This window comes from Podarcis filfolensis, assembly GCF_964270895.1.
Source record: "Podarcis filfolensis genome assembly, chromosome: 7".
In the NCBI taxonomy this organism is placed as follows: Eukaryota; Metazoa; Chordata; class Lepidosauria; order Squamata; family Lacertidae; genus Podarcis; species Podarcis filfolensis.
The window spans coordinates 9,767,409-9,787,242 of NC_139603.1; the positions used below are offsets into that span (position 1 = coordinate 9,767,409).

The following is a 19,834-nucleotide window of genomic DNA, read 5'->3' on the forward strand; positions in this document are numbered from 1 at the left end:
GGGGGAGGCGGGTAGCAGCAGCAGCAGCGGCAGCAGCAGCGCGCGAGCGAGCGAGGGCAGCGTTGGAAAGTGTTAATCAGGAGGAGGAAAAGGCGCGCGGTAAGCGCAGCTCTGCACTCGAACGTCACTCCGGTGCAGGGGGTTAGTGAAGTGACTGTGGCGCCTGGGGACTGGAGGCACTCACTCGTCGGACTGACTCCAGTCAGGTATTCCATACACTGAGCAATGTCTCCATTAGCGCGCTGCTGTGGCTGCTGCTCTCTCCAAAGCGAGCCGCTGCGAGCGAGGCGAAAAGACGCGGCCACCCTTTGCCATGGACAAGCTCTCGCCAGGAGATCCTAGGCGCAGCCCGGCGTGATTGCAGGTAACAAGAAAGAGAGGCACTTCCTTGCTGGCGGTGCACTTGCACCCCGGCTTCCTTTCCGCCCATCTATGCGTCCATCCATCCCCGCGCACCCCAACAATAGCCTGCCTTCTGCAGTCAGCCGGCTGGGAAATCTCGGGCTGCCTATGGAAGAGAAACTACGGGCGATCCATCATGCGGCTTGGGCAGTGTTTACCTAGGGCTGAGAGGAACGCCGCCTTACACACATGCTTTTCCTCTTCTCGGCGCGGGGATGGGGAAAGGGAAAGGGAAAGGGTGTCCGCGGTCATGCATAGAGTGCAACTTTGGTCGGTTGCTCTAGGAGACTTTGGGCTGGGAGGCTGCGTTGGCCAAGAAAGTTTGGTGGACGTAGAAAAGGAGCCCAAGCTTGGAGGACAGTGAAGGCGCGAGGAGGGCACCCCTATGAAGGAAGTGCGAGTGTAAAGTTCCTCTGTTTGGCGTGGGGGGGTGCTTTAAATCGCTTCTGTAAACTCGGCGCTGGTCGGTGCAATCCTGTAGTTGTTTACTGCGTAGGAAGTCCCACGGAGTTCAACGCGGCGGACTCAGCCAAGTGGGTATAGGATTTCAGACACAGGTTCTAGCCTGAGAAGGGGGGCTGCTTAGAAATCGAGCCCGAAAACTCTGTCACCTCCCCCGTCCCATCCCAATCGTGTTGTTGTGCATGGTTCAGGAGTGACTGCAAGGCACTCTGCACATGTTCGACGACACACTTTTAAAATCTCCGGCTTCACAGCTTAGGGCTATCACTGCAAAGATTCCGGCGCTGACAAGAACTGGGTGGGTCCTCCTTCTAACCTGGTCCTCTGGGAAGGTGTTTTTTTGGAGAAGCGCCACAGATTCCTTACTGTAAGTCGAAGAAAAGGGGGGGATTTAATGGGGAGAGCCAAACGCATTGGCAAATGAATCCCATTGATTTGTTGTTGTTGGTTACAGGAGTAAATTCGCCTTGGTTATTAGCCAGGCCGGGAGAATAAAACGACAAAAAACGTCCGTGCGGATATTTGCGTGAAAATAGGGGGTTGGGGCTTCTGTGTTAGGTCTGGCCAGGCGCCTGTCTAAAACCAGTTTGTCCACACGCACTGGTTGATCCTAGACCCTCTGCAGGTCTCTGGCTAGTTCAAGTCCAGTGTCAGGTTTGGTGAGGTCGCCGGCAAGGAGATACCCTCAATTTTCTAGTTTACGCTTTTTCATCCATTTTACAAACAGGAAAGCTGGAGAAGCGCCGCCAGCTCCGAAGTCCAAAACGTTGGGAAAGGTTTTTCCAAGGTCGCGGGATCCACATTCTTTAACACCCTTCTGGCCCGATCCAAACCGTGATTACGGGAGGAAGTCCCACTCCTTTTATTTGGGATTCGCCTCCAAGTTAATATGCGCAGGAGTGCAACTTAGTTTATTCGCCTTTTGGGTGCTGGCTGAGGGGGGGGTGTTTGTAGGGGTTGGGGGCGAAGATGCGGCGGATTCTTTCCTTATCAGGGGTGTCTTGAGAAATTGTAAATTCGGAACCAGAGGAAGTGGTTAGTCCTGGGCCATTCAGGCAGAGAAAATTAGGGCAAAAATAACCCGATGGTTTCTCTAACTGCTCAAAACGTGTCCATATCAATTTCCTGCCGACCTCAATCAGAGCAGCTACCTCACCTGCTAGGGCCTGCTCCTGCACTTCTCTTTCTTACAAGTTTTCTTGGGGAGGATTAAAAAAACAAACCAGCCAGACATTGGCTTTAGTTTCTTGGAGAAGAACGATGAAAAAAATCTGCAGAGATTTAAACCCTGAAGACGCTGCACACTTCGCTCTGCTACGCTGCGTATTTGTTGCTGCTGCTGCTGCTGTTGTTTTTCAAGAAATAACACCCACTCGTTCTGATTTTGGGAGCTGTGTTATGAGCATTGCTCTGGGTGGTCTCTTTGGCAAAAGAAGGTCTTCGCTCTGGCTGCTCCCTGTTACGTGTAGAAGTCAGCTTGTTGCCTTATGCGCAAAAGTTGTTGTTTTCCACAGGATAGCGCTCAGACGCCTGTCCCTGGATCTCTTCGTGAGCGAGGTACGCTGCTAAATGCAGGGACTGCCTTTAAGACACTGTTACTTTCTAGCTTAGATGCTGAATGGGGAGATAATGAAATTCATCCGAATGCCTTTCCTCCTAAAGTGGGGCGTTTGCGGGAAATCTCACCTCCCTCACACAGATTTATGAGGAGCCTGGAAACAGGGCAGCGCTTGGCGTGGTGTTTGCTGGAGGAGAGGGGAACTTAGGCTGTATGGGGGAGAACTATTTCAGGGACTCGAGGGAATCATGATCCCACTTTGTTCTTGGTGGGCTGACTTCCGATTGAGTGTGTGGAGCTGGAGCCACGCACCCTGCTATTAGGCGCCTTGAAGCCAGTCCTGCCGATCTTGCGCGTGTTTATTCGGGCACGAGACTCGTTCATACCAACGCCTGAACTTCCAAGGAAGCGTGCTTCAGGATACAAACCTAAAGTTGCAATCCTATGGATACTTACCGGGGGCGGGGAGGGGGGCGCCACTGCACCTAATTAGACACATTCCCAAGTCAATCAGCACGGGTCGTGCTGTTACTCCGAAGTCAAGGGTGAGGGCGAGTAGTTAGTAACTCACCATGACTTTGTAGTAGAACGCTATGGAAGTCCCTAGCCAAAACAGAAGGAAACGGTCCCAGGGAGGACATTTCGTCTAGAAGCGGGATAGGATGGCATGGATCATGGGGGGGGGAGGCTATGTTATGGATCCAGAAACGGGCGAGAAACTTCTTTGCTCCGTCTGCCAGTGCAGGGTGATCCCGGTGGAATTGTTTTGAGTATTTGAAAAAGGCGTGTGTGTGTGTGAAGATGGATTTGCAACGTTGCGGTTTGGCGGAAGGGGGGGGGGACATTGCACCATCCTCTGTAAAAGTTGTCTGCCTCAGTCAGCTAATTGCAACGTTTAACGCTGAACTCCTTTGGAAATCTGGGAGGCTGCACCCCGCCCCCGCCCCCTGGAGGGCGACGCGCCTGCGTGTTGCAGTAAACACCCCCACCCCCACCTCCTGGTATTGTATACCTGCAATGTATAGGCTGCGTGGCTCTCGGGTTTCCCTTTATCTTCAGAGATGGTCCTCGTACAATCATTTATATATTTTTTAAAAGCGGGTCTACTCGAAAGTAAGTCCCATTGAGTTTCGGTAAGTCTTATTCCCATCCCAGGAAAACGAGCACAGGATTGCATCCTGTTTAGGACCTCGGTCCCTAAAGCTGATTTCCTTAGAAGTTACTTCCATCGACTGCGGTTGTGCCTTCTGAGTAAGTCTGGCTAGACCAGCAGCTGCCACCATCCCCAGTCTCCATGAAGTACTTGCAAACTTTGGCTTTCGTTTCTGAAAGAGGTTCCTCCATCCAGTTGGCTGGTTGGCTGGCTCCTTCATCAACTACAGGCAGGCTACGAGGAGGAGAAACAGTTTTAGAAATGTAGCCGGTGGGGGGAAGAAATTAATGTCACAGCCTGCCCATGAAGCAGCCCCCCCCCGCCCCCCAATGCATTTATTTGTAAAGCGTCTGCGATCCCTAAACTACTGGAGCTGCCGCCGCGAACCGCTCAGCCGCTTTAAGTGATCTGCGTGCCGGAGATTCCTGGGGTCTGATACGCTTATACGCCCTGCAAATATTATACAACCGCTGCAATCTTATGCCTCCTTCCGCAAAAGTTCCACCCATGTGTGCTGCGACCTCCCGATCTACCCAAATAAACTTTACAGTGCAACTCTGGTCATAGCTTCCCAGAAGTGGACTTGACTCCGTGACAAGCGTGCGCAGGATCACAACCCTGTTTGTGGACTAGAGGGTGGGACACCCCACATATTGCGCGCGATACATCTGTGTTTGGACATGTGCTAGACGTATTTATTTTCATTTAAAAGCCGCAGGCGGAGCGGAGAGAGATAGCAGAAGCCTTTGGGGGGGGGGTGAGAGGGTGTTAACTCTTTCCTCCCCAGTTTGGTCTCAGTTCCTGACGAACCATAGTGGGACTTGCTTTAAAGTTTAAAAAACCACGCACGTGGAATTGGGCTGTTCCTTGGAAGTAGGGCCTATTCATTTGAGTAAACATACAGTGCGGGTGGAAAGGGGTGATCGTCCGCACTGTCGTTTAATGTGACTGGTTAAGTTTCCAACCCATTCATTCTCCACTGTCCATATGACGCTCTCCTCAAAATCACTGCTTTCCCAGACTTTCCTTTCCCTCATACTATCCACATTAAAGGACAGGATGGATGAGCCCAGTGTCTCACCAAAGTCCCAGGGAACTAGCACAGGTAATCTGAAGACATCCCTTGTGCCTCTTACTCCCAGGTAAACGCGCTTAAACTAGGTTCAGGGTGGCCCTCTCTTTTGAAGGGGCTGCTGAGCTGCTTTGCTGCCTTTTAACGCGCTCCTCCTAGAGCCAAGGCTTTGCCTCGGTAAATTATAGCAATTACGCAGCAGATATGATTATATTAGGTGTACTGCGGTCTCCAGATAGTCATCCATCACCCTCAATCGAGCTGTCAGAGCGGGCAGATTCGTCCCTGGGAGGCACCAAGTCTTCCAGCTGGGGAGAAGAAGGGAACATCATCATTAATTAGAGTGTGACCCTGGGGCTATTCACATGTCTGAACCCAGGCAGCTCTCCGAGCAAGTCTGCACTCCTTTCATCCCTCCCTCCCCCGCCACAGCTGCCCTCCCCTCTCCACGCGCGCAAATACGCACAGAAACTCGCCCGCCCTGGGTCTGGCTAACTTCCCCACTGCAAGTTCCTCTCTAGGCAGAGTATCCCGATTTTCAGAGATTGGGGGTTTTCTTTATACCCTCCCCTCCCCGCTCCCCAATACAAACACATACACAAAAGGTCCTGGAGGAAAATTATATGTACTGGACTTTCCAGGAGAAGCCTAGATAAAGGTGACAAGGTGAGGGGGACTGATGGGGTGGTGAAACCAGTAGTCAACTTATTAATAAGAACTTCTCTCTTTTAACCCAAAGTAAATGCTCCTCTGAATTTAGCGGGAGTTACTAAGGAGGGTAAGAGTCCACTCTCACCTTGGAAAAAATGATTAAAAAGAATCTTTTTGCTCATCTCCCTGAAATCACTTACTTTCAAAAAATTGTTTTCCTGGGTCTATCCAATGGCAGTCATATTGTAGATCCATTGAAGTCAGTGGACTTAAGGCTTTATCTACCCTGAGTATGACTGCTGCTGGATATCCCCTGCTGTTTTATGGTCAGAACTAGAATTTAAATAGAGTAATACTATAAGTAAATTAATCCTTTAGGATTAATAAACATGCCGGAAGTCAGTCACACTGGAGCTGTCTTCAAAGTGAACATTTTTGCTGAATTTATATCCTGGCCTACCCTCTAAATGGGACAGATGGTAAATATCCTGGGGAGAGAAAGAGAGAGACCTTCAGCCTAGCCAAACCACCAATAGTTTGCATAGGGTCCTATACTTTCATAGGTTTCGCCAAGGGCTTCCATGACCCTCCATGCAACCGACTTCCATAAATAGGAAGAGAGTTCAAACAAAACTTCATTTGCAGCGTATTTGCCTTTTGAATGAAGTTTTCATCTTTATGGTGAACCTTCTAAAGTACAAAATTCTTTGTGATTTTACCTTGTTCCTTCAACCAGAATATTGTATTCTGTTAATCCCACTTTACTGATGGCAGTATCTGAAACCATCCTACTGAGCATTTAGCTCTTTCCAGCTAAGGCCAGCATGTTCACTTAGAAGGAAGACTACAGAAAAGTCTTGAAGGATCCAAATGTTTAGGATCACACACTGAGAATGAGAGATCCCCGACTTGCCTGAAGAATCAAGGGTAGGCCTTTGAGCCCTAGACAGCACCCAGCATTGCAGAAATTCCAGCTCCATTAAAATTAATTGGCGTTTTGCTACTAACATCAATGAAATGTGCATTGCTCCTTCCAGCGATGGTGCTGGCGACTTGGGCTAACAACGAGAGACAGAAATCAAGAAAGACCAAATATCATTCTCATTAAACATTTAAAGCACCACTCCCATTAAACACTTAAACTTCCCTAGTAGAATAAAAAGGTCTAACAAGAGGCTTTGGCAGAAATCTGAGATCTACAGTTTAATAAGTCTCCAAGTAAATGACTTTCTGATGTAGTCTTATATTTGTAGTCATAAAATGAAATAAGAGTGTATACACAGATCACATAGTAAATTAGCCTCCTCTTAAAACACTTTATATGTACTTTCAGGAAAGGTATATTTTTCTCCCTCCCTTCTCTTCCAGTTCAAAAGTGGGAGTGATGACTATTCTTGACCAATTCATGTGAAGTTTAAAGGGCTTGTTGTGAATGTATCTTGGACAAGAGGCCAGAGATAATCCGAAGGAGCAAAAAGGGAGGGACTAAAGAAAGGCCTAGCTTTGCCTTCTGCTCTCATTCAAACAGAATGTCTGGTAAAATATCAGAGTTTGTTTTAAAGAGAGGTAGTGCTGTTCTATGATCTCATGTTATAATATAAACTAGCAACTCTTGGACATTGGGATTCTGGGGAGCTAATGGATACCAGCTGGACATTGAGAGAAAGGGGCACAATTTGATAAAACTGTATGGAAGTTGGACGGTCACAGGTAGTGAATCTGTATGACACAGAGAGGGAACCACATTTATTTCATCTATTTCTGTGCTGCCACTCAGGAAAATGTGGCTTAAATTAAGGACTGAAAGCCAGGTGGGACAAAGCTGATTTATTGTTTCTCTGTCAGAGATCTGAGGGGATCATTGGACATGTGAGAGAGGGCACACCAGAGGAAGCATAGAGTGCTTGACAATATGGGGAGCCATATTTATTCTAGGAAATCACAACTACAATTGGGGTGGTATTCTTTGGTCAGTCTCCTGATTAAAAGAATATGAACTAGTTTTCATATTCTACCTACCTACCTAGAAAACTTGTATATTCCCGCACAACAAAAAATCAAAACCATTAAGAGAGAGTTTGAGAGTTACCTTAGCACAGGTAGTGGGGAAAACAGACTATGAACCAGAAAATCCCCTCCCCTATGAACTTGCTAAGAAAGAGGTTTTAGGCCAACTACCCTCTCAGCATCTGTTCTACACTGCAAGACCAGGATGATGCTACTGACCAGGGTTTAGCTAGTGGTGAGCCTAAGTATCTCAGATCCCAGATCTTTTTCTCCATGCCCCAAGTGTTTCTAGTGGATAATAAATTCAGGGGGAAATGAAAGGGTTGGTCTTAATTGACATTAATTTGAGGTATAAGGGTGTAAATTTGGGGAACTACATCAGTTGAAGATGACTTTCTCTTAAGATGAGTTGGAAGTAATGAAATGGGATAATTGAAGGGGCGCTTAATTGATTTGAAGCAGGATCTGTTGGGAAATTCACTTTACAACTGGTTAAATGGATTAAAGAGGAACACATCTGAAATGGGTACCAGTTAACTGGATTTTTTTAACTAGAGTGGCTTGGATGAGAAATCAGTTGACTTTGCTGTCTATATCTGCACATAGACATTTAAGTTAGCATATGCAATTTTTAATGCAAATTTGGACCCGTGCCCCAATTATTATTATTTTTTAAGGAACTGGAAACACTCAGTTTTGCATTGCTCTTGTAAGGATTCCTGAGATAATACATACGAAATAGTTTGAAGATTGTACAATGCTGTATGAATGTCAGCTGTTGTTCTGAGTATGGAGAGATGCTCTCTCTTTGCAAATCAGATCTGGCCTGAGTTTGAAAATCACTCTCCCCCTGCCACTCAATGGCCTGAAGTTGTGACCTCTCCTCACTTTGGTTTTCCATATCTCCCCACCCCAAAAAGTTTCTTAAAGCCTAAAACGTCTGACATAATGTCCGTTCAGCGCAAATGCCCATTCCTTGCCCTTTCCTAACGTGCACTTTGGTGGCGGGGCTTCGTCCCTCTCCACGTGCTTTGACTGTCAGCTCCGGAGCTCGTTTCAACTGTTGATTTAAAAGCCTCGCTTGCGCGCCTGCCCTTCCAGCGGCCTCGTTTGTAAGTGGGACTGATGACTGCAGGGCAGGGAGGAGTGGGAGGAAGCAGCAAGCAGCTGCTCATTAATTAATTTCTAATTAAAAGTGCTGACCACCCTTCAGTGATTCGGGGGGGGGGGGAGAGGGAGAGAGAGAGACGACACTGATTTCGCCTCTCCAAACTATTGATATCTGAGATGCAGTTATGAACCACTCAGGACCTTGCCATTTTGCAGTGGCGTAGCGTGGGTTGTCAGCACCCGGGGCAAGGCAAGTAATTTGCGCCCCCTAACCCATGGATTTGCGCCCCCTAACCCTAACCCCCAGATGTTGCGCCCGGTGCGGCCGGGCCCCCCTGCACCCCCCACGCTACGCCACTGCCATTTTGTACGTTTGGGGTTCGCTTTCCTTATCAGCGCAGGAGAACTCCCTGAAATAGCGATCAGCCAGCGTGCTCCGAGGCGTTGGGAAACAAACTTTCATCCTGGGTATTTGGTTTAAATTCCAGGCCGTGGTCTACCACAAAGGTGCACACAAATATGCGCGCGAGAGGCAGTTTCTGTAGGGTTTGTTTTTTCTTCTTCTTGACGTCAGATGTTTGATTTGACATGTGTGTTTCAGCTAGGAGTGGTTCTCTTCCCCTCCCTCCGCCGCTGCCTGTGTGTGGGCAAAAATATGTATTTCCCCCCATGAAACCTCAGAGCAACCGTGCCTTTTATGTTGTTCGTGTTGAAGAAGCGCCACGCTGCCTAGGCAGATCTTTTTAAGATCGCGAGTTGTGTGCGTGTGTGTGTTGTGCGGGGGAGGGAAGACAAACTCTCCCCCCAACACACACACACACACACACACACACACACACACATAGTTTCAGGTTCAAGGCAGATGAATTCAAGATGGTTTTATGCTTGGTCCTCTAAGCCCCTAGGAAACTCGGATTATCCATCACTCGGGGCCACACGGCACAGCGAGGCAGCCTGCGGAGCCCGCGGATCCAGCGCCTCTCCTGGTTGTTCCTGGAGCCTGGGAGCCCCCCGTGGCCATGTCCTACCCCCAGTTCGGATACCCCTACTCGTCTGCACCCCAGGTAAGCCCTGCCGGACTCCCATCGCATCTACGCCCTTTCCTTTCACTGCCCTCCCCTGTGAAGGCGCGCGGGAGAACTCCCATCTCCTGGGAGGCGCTTTCGTAGGGACCTAATCTTCTTCAGATCAACTGGGGGCTGGAGGAAGGGATGACCCCCCTTCCCCAAGAGCAGTGACTGCCATCTTTACGCGGAAGTAAGGCCCCCGTGAAACCAAAGGCACTTACTTCCAGGTAAAAGGGAGACTGTCGCCTTGGTATCCTAATTCTGCGGTGCTCTAACCACGAACTGGTTTAGAAAATCCACATGTCCTGGATTCATCGAGGCTTACTTCGGAGGAACCTTGACCTAGAGTGAGAATGTTAACAGTGAGGGGTGGGGAGTTAAATTGGAGTCAAGGGGCGGGGTATCATTTAGGATTGGGTTGGAGAGCCCCGTCCTGAGATTTGGAAGGTCTCTAGTTTCAGAGGGGTGCTAGCTAGCCTGCAACAAATTACTCCCGCAGCGCGCTGAAGACGGAAAGATCTCAGGTGTTCATTGATCTCAGAGGGTTTCACTTACTGCCCAGAGGTGAACTGGGGCAAGGGATAAGAAGGAAACAGCTCGTTCCCCCTGGTCCGCGGACCTACTCTGAAGTAAGCGGGTGGATGGAAGAGAACTCAACAACCACAACAACTGGCTGGTTCAAGCCAGATTCACGGGCCACTTCGTTAAGCAGGAATTTGGGTGGGGTGCGAGGTCGCTGCAGTCAGGGGCCCTGTATCAGCTGACGCCTCGGCTCAGCTCCTTTCTGGATCGTACCCTTAAAAGAGAGCAGGACCGAACTTCTGGGACAGAAGTGGGTGTTGGAATCTGCAGTCAAAACAAATGTTCAGTTAGCTCTCGCGAAGGATCTGGGATTAAACTTCATTAACATTCTCAGTACTTTTACTCGGAAATAAACGTGTTCTAGAATCGAGACGGATGTATGTATTGATGTTAATGTGAGCGGTCTAGCTCGCCGGAAGAATGCATTAAAAACTGAAAAGTATTTTCTTTCTCTCTCTCTCTCTCTCTCTTTCTCTTTAGTTGACAAGTGTGAACTGGAACTAGGTTCCCCCCCTCCCCAACCGATCTTTAAATTTCTCCCCGATCCACAAACCAGTTAAGCCACTGGGTTTAACATAATATATAAGGTACTTATTTAAGATCACTAACGGCGCAATCCCATGCAGGTCTATTCGGAAGTCAGCCCCATTGAGCACAATGGGACTTGCTCCCAGGTAAACGTGTATAGGATTGCAGCCACTTCCTTCCACTGCTTTTCCCTTCCGCTATTCGGCCTGGGTGCCCCCCCCTCCATCTTGGGAGCTGAGGATTCTGCAAGTGACTGGGCGGTTGCAGACGACCGTTTCATCGCGCGTTTCTGTGTGATAACACGGATGGATCGCGCTGTCCCGAGTTTGTGCCCTTTGTGAGGTCGGATAGAGGGGGTGGCGGTTGTTCCGGATTAATTAACGTGAAGAAGAGATGCTCATTAAAACCAATGGACACGGGAGTCAGTGGGTTGTGTGAAACCTCACTGATTTGGGACCGAAAACGGCCTTCGCTAGAACTGGTTGGTAGATCGGCCTGTTGGTTGCCATGGCTGTCAGCTGCTCCTTCTACGATCACTGCCCTGTCTTCTCTCGTCCTAGTTCCTGATGACCACCAACTCCTTGACCACTTGCTGTGAGACCACCGGCAGGACCCTCACGGACTCTGGGGCCGCAGCCTCGGCTCAGACCCCCGTCTATTGCCCCGTGTACGAGAGCAGGCTGCTAGCCACGGCCAGGCACGAGCTCAACTCGGCAGCTGCCCTGGGAGTCTATGGGAGTCCCTACACGAACACGCAAGGCTATGGCAACTACGTGACCTACGGGACGGAGGCGTCGGCTTTCTACTCCTTGGTAAGTCTTCTGCGCAGCGAGCTCGTACGACTTCCACCTGAACGCATTGACTGGCCAAGAAGGAAACGCGATTGCCCCATTACCAATGGACTTTTGCTCTTCCAAGTCAGCAAACTGAGAGAGTCGCAGCTTAGCTAGAAGCTTCAGCGCTCAACCCAGTCCCTAAGGATATTAAGGAAGCAAGTAAACCTCATCAAGTTAAGCGGGAGGGACTTAATTTCTAGTTATGCACTTTTTAATAGCAACGTGTGTGTGCTGTGCATCCTCACGTGTGTGTAGGTATAGATAGAGTTATAGATGTATCACTAGTACAAGCAAATCTGGAGGAAACACAAAATGTTTCCTATTTATTAAATTTCTATGCCGCCTTTCATCCGAGGAGCACAGGGCGGCTTACAATATAAAAACACAAAAGGTAGTAACAAACAATAACAATAATCCACAGAGAGAGTTTAAAAGGCCATGGGTTGTTTAATTAGCCAACGGCTATGTAACCTGCCTATGTGCCATGGGGTAATCCGAAGTGAATATGAATCGGGGCTGTGAGAAACTTCAGTCAATCATAGGCGTTGCTAATTCAGGTGTCTAACAACACGGAGATCAGCCTACAACTATGTAATTAAAGATAGACGGTAATAAGCGCTGAGAAACTATTGTCTGCTGATCTCTGGGATCCAACTACTTAATTAGAGATAAATGATAAACGCTAAGACATCGTGGCATTGCTGATCTCTGTCTGTGTACTGAAACTGACCCAAGAAAACGAGTCTGGAGTTGTTACTGGAACAGGAACTCGAGTTTGCTCACCGAATGTTTAAATGTAAAATTATGCATAAAATGTCTGCGTCAAGAAATTAACTCTTGGTATACTTCCCTGCGTGGCAAACAGGTCACGTCCCATCGTCCCAATTGCCCCCCTCTTTCCCCCCCCCTTTTTGGGGAAGTATGTTTATTGAGTCGCACCTCAATAACTCCAATCCTAAAAAAACGCTCAACAACTTCAATCCTAAAGGTTAACAACTTCGGTCGCCCCTTTGGTGGGCTTTCACGGCCCTTCACTTCATCAAATCTGGCCCTGTTTGAAAAAAAGGTTGGACATCACTGCTCTAGGTGATATTTGGCCCTTGCTTATCCCTAGTCACTTGTTCTTGGAGCCCAGTGTGCATAAAATACCATTCTTAGTCGGATGAAGGAAAGCACTGGACTCCAGTGGATTGCAGAGGCTAAACCAGCTTTCCTGTGAGTAAATTCCATTGCAGGAAAATAAGGTTTCCTCTGAGTAAACGTGCCCCAGATCGGGCCAAGAGATGCTAACACTGAGTCAGTGGACAAGAGGACAAGGAACTTCATGTTCCTCTCCAATTAAGTGCAAGTCCAGTATACAGGAATTGAAGAAATACCGAAATACAATCTATGCCAGTCTACTCGGAAGTAAGCTGTACTGAGTTCAGTGGGACTTGTGCCCAAGTTTGCAGCCTAAACAGTTTAACCCCCTGATAGAATCACAGAAGTGAAGAGTCGGAAGGGACCCGAGGGGCATCTATCCCAACCCCCTGCGATGCAGGAATCTCAACACGTGGCCTCCCATCCCATTTGAAATCAAGCCGGATCCTGTTTAGCTTTGAAAATGTGCTAGAGGATTTTTTGCTCCTCGATGTGTTTCTCCATTGCAAAAATAAATAAAAACTTGTCTCCCCTCCTGCCCCCCCACCCGCACTGCCCGTGGGGGAGGGGAGCGCTGATAAGAAGACGCCTTTGCTTTTCCTGTTCCAGAACAGCTTTGATTCGAAGGATGGGAGCGGATCTGCGCATGCGGGAATCACCCAGGCGGCTGCCTACTATCCATACGACCACACGCTTAGTCAGTATCAATATGACAGGTAAGAAACAAACCATCAGCCATTCATTGAGGGGCAGGAAAAGGCGGTGGGGGCCAAGGAGGGGGAGAGTGTTAGTTGCGCTTCTTAATCAGGAAACGTCTTTAGCTTGTGCTTTTCTCAAAGGACCAGTAGGAAACAAGTGTGGCCAGAATAAGCCGCCCCTGTATCAGAGTCAGATGATCTCTGATCTCACCAATGGAGCGCTTGCAAGACGGGATCCTGAACGCATCGGAAGCCAGCACCGAAGCGCGCCTCCTTGAGAACGGCCGCGCTTTTCAGCAGAGGCTGCTCACCAAATCAGGCACGAGGAATCGGTGTAGCGTGCACGTGTGAACCTGCCCTGAAGCGGCTCAGACCCCCATTGACTCCAGCGAGAAACCAAGGCGCATGAAAGCCAGCGCATTCCCGAAAGAAAGAAATGGGTTTAGATGGAGCTTTAATGGCGTCCGCTCTTTATCTCTATAAATGCCAATAACGTTTCCGTGTTGTCTGCACGAAATGAACCTGTTCTTCGTTCTTCTGCACTGATCCGGAGCTAGTTTTACACCTCTAATCTCCGATTCGTTTTGGAGGAGCCCGCAGCGAATGCAAAAACTTTCCTTTTGACCTCTTTCATTCGTCTGCCAGCCCGATCTTAATCTTAATCCACCCCTCCTCTCCTCGCTATATTTCTTTGGAAGCAAGTCCTCATTGATTAATGGAGACCGATACTGCGACCCGATCCGTTTTACGAAGGAGTAAGCGGATTTGCCTGCGGCCCTCCACTCTGTTGAGCTCCAATTCCCATCAGCGTCAGCCAGCCCGGCCAACTCGATAATGGGAGTTGTAGTTCAACAACAACTATAGGTCATCCGGTTGGGGAAAGCCTCGTCTCCATCCTTGATCTTAATCAGGCGTGGAGAACTTTTGGTCCTCCAGATCAGCGTTTCCCAAAGTTAGGGCGCCAGCTGTTTTGGGACTACAACTCCCATCATCCCTAGCTAGTAGGCTCAATGGTCAGGAATGATGGGAATTGTAGTCCAAAAAAACATCTGGGGACCCAACTTTCGGAAACTCTGCTTCAGATGTTGCTAAACTCCCATCATCGCTGGCCAGTGGCTATGCTTGCTGGAGCTGATGGGAGTTGTAGTCTGGCGCGGGGGGGGGGGGGGTTGGGGGTTGGGGCAGCCTAGTTCTGCACATGCGGAAGTCCAATGGTGAGCTTTGATACCCAAAGTACGAAGTGAGAAAGGAAGACACGCCTTCATTGGCGGAACACAATATATCTGAAGGCAAGGCGAAGTCACACGAGCGACTTACTCCTATCATTGGCGTTTTATCCTCTAGCGTTTTCAAGTATAGCATCCCTACAAGCTGGTGGATATTGTCCAGAAATAGTAGGAAAGCGCTGTGGTTGCCTTAGCGCTCCATCTATGCGATAGGATCTGCGCTATCACAGCAATAGATCCGTATGGATTTAATCACAAATACCTCTTCCCGACTGGCTTCCACGGGCTACATCACACGTGCACGCGCATCCTTTCTCTCCGCTTGAGTAGGGCACACTTCATTACCTGGGATCTGAATGCATAAAACCGGCTCTGCTGAAAAACACTGTGAGATGATAGGGAAGTTCTTTCCGAGACTTCTATTTCTGACGACTCTTTAGCCCCTGAGGTAGCCAACCTCAGATGATCCAGCCCTTATTAAAAGTATGAATCGGTCCCGTTGAACAACACGGCGTTTAAGGTGCCAGGAAGTCCTGCCTCTGTTGAGCTCGCGATGGTTCGTTCACACGAGCAAGGCGTCACGTTGGCCTTTCACTCATCGTTTGGCACGTGTGAACCAAAATGTTCGCTCATCTCCTACTGGCTTCTCTTTTTATTTTTACATGGGCAGGTTGGGGGCCGCTTTTTGTCACTCCCCCACCACGTTTACAAATGTGCCGAACAATTTTATATTTCTTCTTTTTTTTAATCTTTGGTGCGGTTATTGCTTTAAAACACACACACCAAGAATCCTCCTTACGCTGTTCCAACCTTTTAAGCCCACTGGGTGCTGATGACCTTTCCTTAGATGGCGTGCATTAAATATTCAGGTATAGCCCAGTGTCTTGTGCAGCATATATATATGGAATGGGTAGGAGAGAAATTTACTAATAATAAAATAAATATTTTTATTAATAACTGCGCCCTGAGGTTACTTCGGTGGACTCTCTCAGAGCGCTGGAGCAAGAGTAGACTTTAAAATATATATATATTGTTTTTCTAGCATATCCATTTTGCAGGAGTTGAATTTTGGATGCCTCTCAAGGGCGGCTCTTTGCCTTCTGAAGTAGACATGCTTTCAGGCTGCAACCCTGTGCAAACTCAGAAGTCACCGGGACTCACTTCAGAGTAAGCGTGTACAAGATCCGCAGCACGCTTTTCAGGAGCCCGAGTGCCGTTGTTTTGAGGCTGTCTATACTCCCGATTTAGATCAGGTGTACATTGGTCTTGCCCCGAGTAAGTTATTTGAGAAGCAAGTCCCAAAGACTCCATCCATGATCGAGGTGATCATCCCAAGATTAACTGTACGACCCCATTTTCAAGGGGGATTTACTCCCAAGTAAGTATAGGCAGGATAGCAAGCTGGTTAAGGTCCTGTTGATCACCAATTGTGTATCCAAACGCTCCGTCTTTCTAGCTGCTTGGCTTAACCAAGTTGAACCGTTTTCCTGCTAAGACCAGCGCGTTCTGGGTTTTGTAGAAAGAGGGGAAATATTTAAAGGTGAACCTCGGATACCAGGATCCCTTTCTCGCGGGAAATGGAATTGCGTCGGTGAATCAGACCAATGTGGGTGGTGCTTTCTTCCGGCTCGTTGGCGCTGCATTTTCACTGACACTCTTCCCCCCGCCCTAGATATGGTACCATGGATGGAGGGACGCGGAGGAAAAACGCCACTCGGGAGACCACTAGCACGCTGAAGGCCTGGCTGCAGGAGCACCGCAAGAACCCGTACCCGACCAAAGGCGAGAAGATCATGCTGGCCATCATCACCAAGATGACCCTCACGCAGGTCTCCACCTGGTTCGCCAACGCCAGGAGGAGGCTCAAGAAGGAGAACAAGATGACCTGGCCCCCCAGGAACAAGTGTGCGGACGAAAAGAGACCCTACGAGGACGAGGACGAGGGAGAGGGTCAAGGGGAGAGCTTGAAGAATGAGAAACTCGAGGGTATCTTCCAAGTCTCTTAGCCGTATACTGGAGGCATCTTAGCCCTGTCGCCCTTCTCTGGGACAAGGATACTGGGCACACGGGGAGGGTGATGGGTGTTGGGAGTCCAGGAGACAAAAAGTATGGGTGTGTTGCCTTTAATGCAATAAAGAGGTTTCTAGATTTGCAGTTGAGCTGCGCTGGGGATTTCGAGAGAATGTCTTGAGGCGGCCAGTGTCCCTTCTGAGTCTGCTCCGCTTTGACAGGGGAAGGGGGCTGTCAAATGAGGGGTGCGCCTGCTGGGCTTTTCAACGGTTTCCACCCGACCAAAACCTTAGAAAGGTTTGCTTCCTCGAGTAGAAAAGCGCGTCGCTTATTTTGCTAGGCCTGAGCGCAACACCGGCATTTCATTCGGGTTTCAAAACCTTAGGAAGCCATGCAGTGCTTGCGTTGCCTTGGGTAAGTTGGGGAACGTTTACGACGCAGTCCAACCCACAATGCGTGCTTGCTAGAAAGGCACACACAGGGGAAGTTGGATCTCACAGGGTCTACAGGAAATCCTCCCTGTGAGAGCCACGCCCACTGTGTCCAGCAAGCCAGGTAAAGGGGCGCAGCCTATATAAGCTGGTCACGTCCCCCCAACACAAGTGACTGCCCATTTCTGATTCCGATTAGTAAAATGGGATTGCTGTTAACCGTGCATCCTACAGGGCTGTTGTGAAGAGTGAGGGGAAGCAAAACACAGACGGAGAATGGGTGGAGGAGTCCTAGCCTTAAAGCCATTGCACAGAATCATAAGCCCCGTGGGTTATCTAGATCAACTCCCTGCAGTGCAGGAACCTCAACTAGCCAAGAACGAACCTCAACTGCAAATGTATCTGCCGCGCCCTGCCCGTCTCGTTTGTAACGTGTCCTCCTTTCCCTCCTTTGCCCAGAGCCGGCCAGCAAGGAGGACAAAGAGTTGGGCCTCAGCGACCTGGACGACTACGACCCGCTGGAGTCGGAGAGCTCCGAGGGCGAGCTGAAGGCTGCGGCTTTCGGCCACGCGGAGGGGGAAGCGTGCGCCACCGAGGCCTGCAAGGATCCCTCTTCCTTGGGCGCCGGCACCGCCCCGCTGGAAAGCCCCCTCGAGCGGGCAAAGAGCTGCCTCAAGGACCCGACGGCGGGCGCGGAGGGCTGTGAGGCGGCGGAGTTGCTGAGCGCGCGGCAGAGGAGCTGCGAGGCCAAGCCGTGTTACCAGCAGCAGCAGCTCCTGGAGGCGTCCAGCAAGCCGAGGATTTGGTCCCTGGCGCACACGGCCACCTCGCTCAACCAGGCCGAGTACCCGTCGTGCATGCTGAAGCGCCAGCAGGGGGCGTCCAGTGCCTCTAGCGCCGCGCCGGCCCCGACGGCTGGGGGCGTCTTGGAGAGGCACCCGAAGGATTCCCCCGTCACCAACCTCAGGAACTGGGTTGACGGCGTGTTCCACGACCCGCTCTTCCGGCACAGTACTTTGAACCAGGCCTTGAGCAGCACCGCAGTGTCTTGGGCTACCACCAAAGGCTCTCTCTTGGAGACAGGGGCCCTGGGGCGCTCGCTGGGCGGCGGCGCCACCGCCGTGCTCAAAGGGCAGCTGGCAGGCCTGGCTGCGCCCCAGGACTCCGGCAAAGACTTTCTGGCTTTCCCCAAAGCAGGCAGCAAAATGTTCTGCTCCTAACGACCGACGCCCGCCCCGTCCGCCTCCCTGGGACAGGCCAGGGGAGGGAGGCAAGACGGTGGAATGGGGGGGCAGACAGGCTGGGCCCCGAGGGACTGAGCGGCGGGAGGTGGAGAGACACACGCAGAGAGAGAAAGACTTGGGAGAGAGTTTCCGTTCCAAACCAGAGACGTTTTTTTCCGTCGCAAAAACCGAGCAAGGATTTTAAAAGTTGCTGGTATAAGGAGAGAGAACGAAAAGACTGTCACTTGGCTGCAGCCTTAAGGGATCAATGTCTTCACGGTTATTTAAGTCCATAGCACGTTCCACTAGTTTATAGAGGCGTCCTTCTGCGTTTACCTTGCAAAGTTTACCAGGCGCGAGATTCGAATTCAGCTTTTTGGGGAGGGAGTTGTTTGTCTATTCTGTTTTTTCCCCCTCCCTTTTTTTTCCTTTTTCTAAAAAAAAAAAAAATTGATTTGTGGCATGCCAATTTTAGTTTCTTCTTCGAACTTCCCTACCCACCCTCCACCCTCCCCTTCTCATCGTTAGCATCTCACCCACAAAAAAAAAAACAGCACTTCTTCCACCAAGTTGACACCATTGCCCGCACACGCGCACACACCGAATTTGAACTTGACAAATAAGCTATGTCGAAAAGGTATGTTCACTCCAAATAAATTGTCTGTCTCTCAGAGGTACCCTACGATTTGTGGTCTGTTTGCGTTGCCTGCGTAGGAAGTGGAGCTTCGACGCCTGGGTCCCAAACGCGTTGGAAGACGCGTGTCTATTTCACGTCCCGTGGAGATGTACGGAATTCCCCAGTCAATAAATGTAGGGCGGAGCGCTCTCTTGGAAATCAAAGTCTTGCGCACCTGGGTGGCATTCTTTTCCACGCGCAAGTGCGTTTGCAGCCCGTCCCTTTCGACACCCGGGACATACTCCCGAGTGGTAGAGACCTCAGTAGGAACCCATGAGAGGAAAACGGCCCCCTCTAAAATCAACGGTGCATTTGGCGCTGATGTGGTTCTGGACCTTAAACCAGCTTGAGACCCGGCCACCTTGACTTTACCTGGTTCAGCTGCATCACTAGCAGCCGAAACCGAGAATCTCTAAGAGGCTGGCGACTTCTCATTACGCCTTAAAATGTATATGTTCATTTTCATCCGTCTGACTGTAATCTTAGTTTTTAATGGGGGGGGGACACTCCAAAAGAATCCTCTCTTGGCTTTTTAATCAAGCGTTCATCCTCCCTCGCACCTACTCAGTGAATGCCGGTTCAGCGCCTCCTGTCCTCTCTGTGTTTCCCTTTGGACAGCTGCAGGCGTTGGTGCAGTTTGGCCACATCCACAACACGGGCCCAAAGCTCGCTCAGGGACATAAGGGCAGGCAGGAAATGGGTGGGGAAAGAATTCCATTATTCTGTTCTTTTTGAATTTACCCACTGTGCTATCAAAGCAGAGATGGCACAATCTTTTAAGCAAAAAAGACACAAGCCAGTCTAATTGTTTCTATTGCAACAGTTATTCCGCGCGTAGAAGAACCACGTGTGGTCTGAAATAGGGGGAGGGGCGAGACACCCTAAGAGGTTCTTTTACCCTGATATACAGTATGTGTGTATGCAAACCCGGTAGACCTTAATTTTCAAAGCAGAGTTCCGATCCTCAGTCCAGCTTAAGCGGGGACTGCTGTGATGTAAACT

General features: G+C 49.7%; 1 protein-coding gene across 3 annotated transcripts; it reads left to right on the forward strand.

Annotated features, from left to right (window-relative positions):
• Window positions 1-14: 14 nt before the first annotated feature.
• IRX4 (iroquois homeobox 4) lies at window positions 15-18,827 on the forward strand. Of its 3 annotated transcripts, XM_083624710.1 has the most exons (7): window positions 121-364; window positions 9,314-9,479; window positions 10,545-10,651; window positions 11,153-11,404; window positions 13,178-13,284; window positions 16,165-16,478; window positions 17,393-18,827. In XM_083624710.1, the coding sequence occupies exons 4-7, from the start codon at window positions 11,159-11,161 to the stop codon at window positions 18,151-18,153; spliced, it is 1,428 nt and encodes a 475-aa protein (XP_083480836.1). In that variant the 5' UTR covers window positions 121-364; window positions 9,314-9,479; window positions 10,545-10,651; window positions 11,153-11,158; the 3' UTR covers window positions 18,154-18,827. The 3 variants fall into 3 exon arrangements, with proteins under 3 accessions (XP_083480835.1, XP_083480836.1, XP_083480837.1); XM_083624709.1 differs by lacking the exon at window positions 10,545-10,651 and having other exon boundaries at window positions 15-364; XM_083624711.1 differs by lacking the exons at window positions 9,314-9,479; window positions 10,545-10,651.
• The last annotated feature ends 1,007 nt before the right edge of the window (window positions 18,828-19,834 follow it).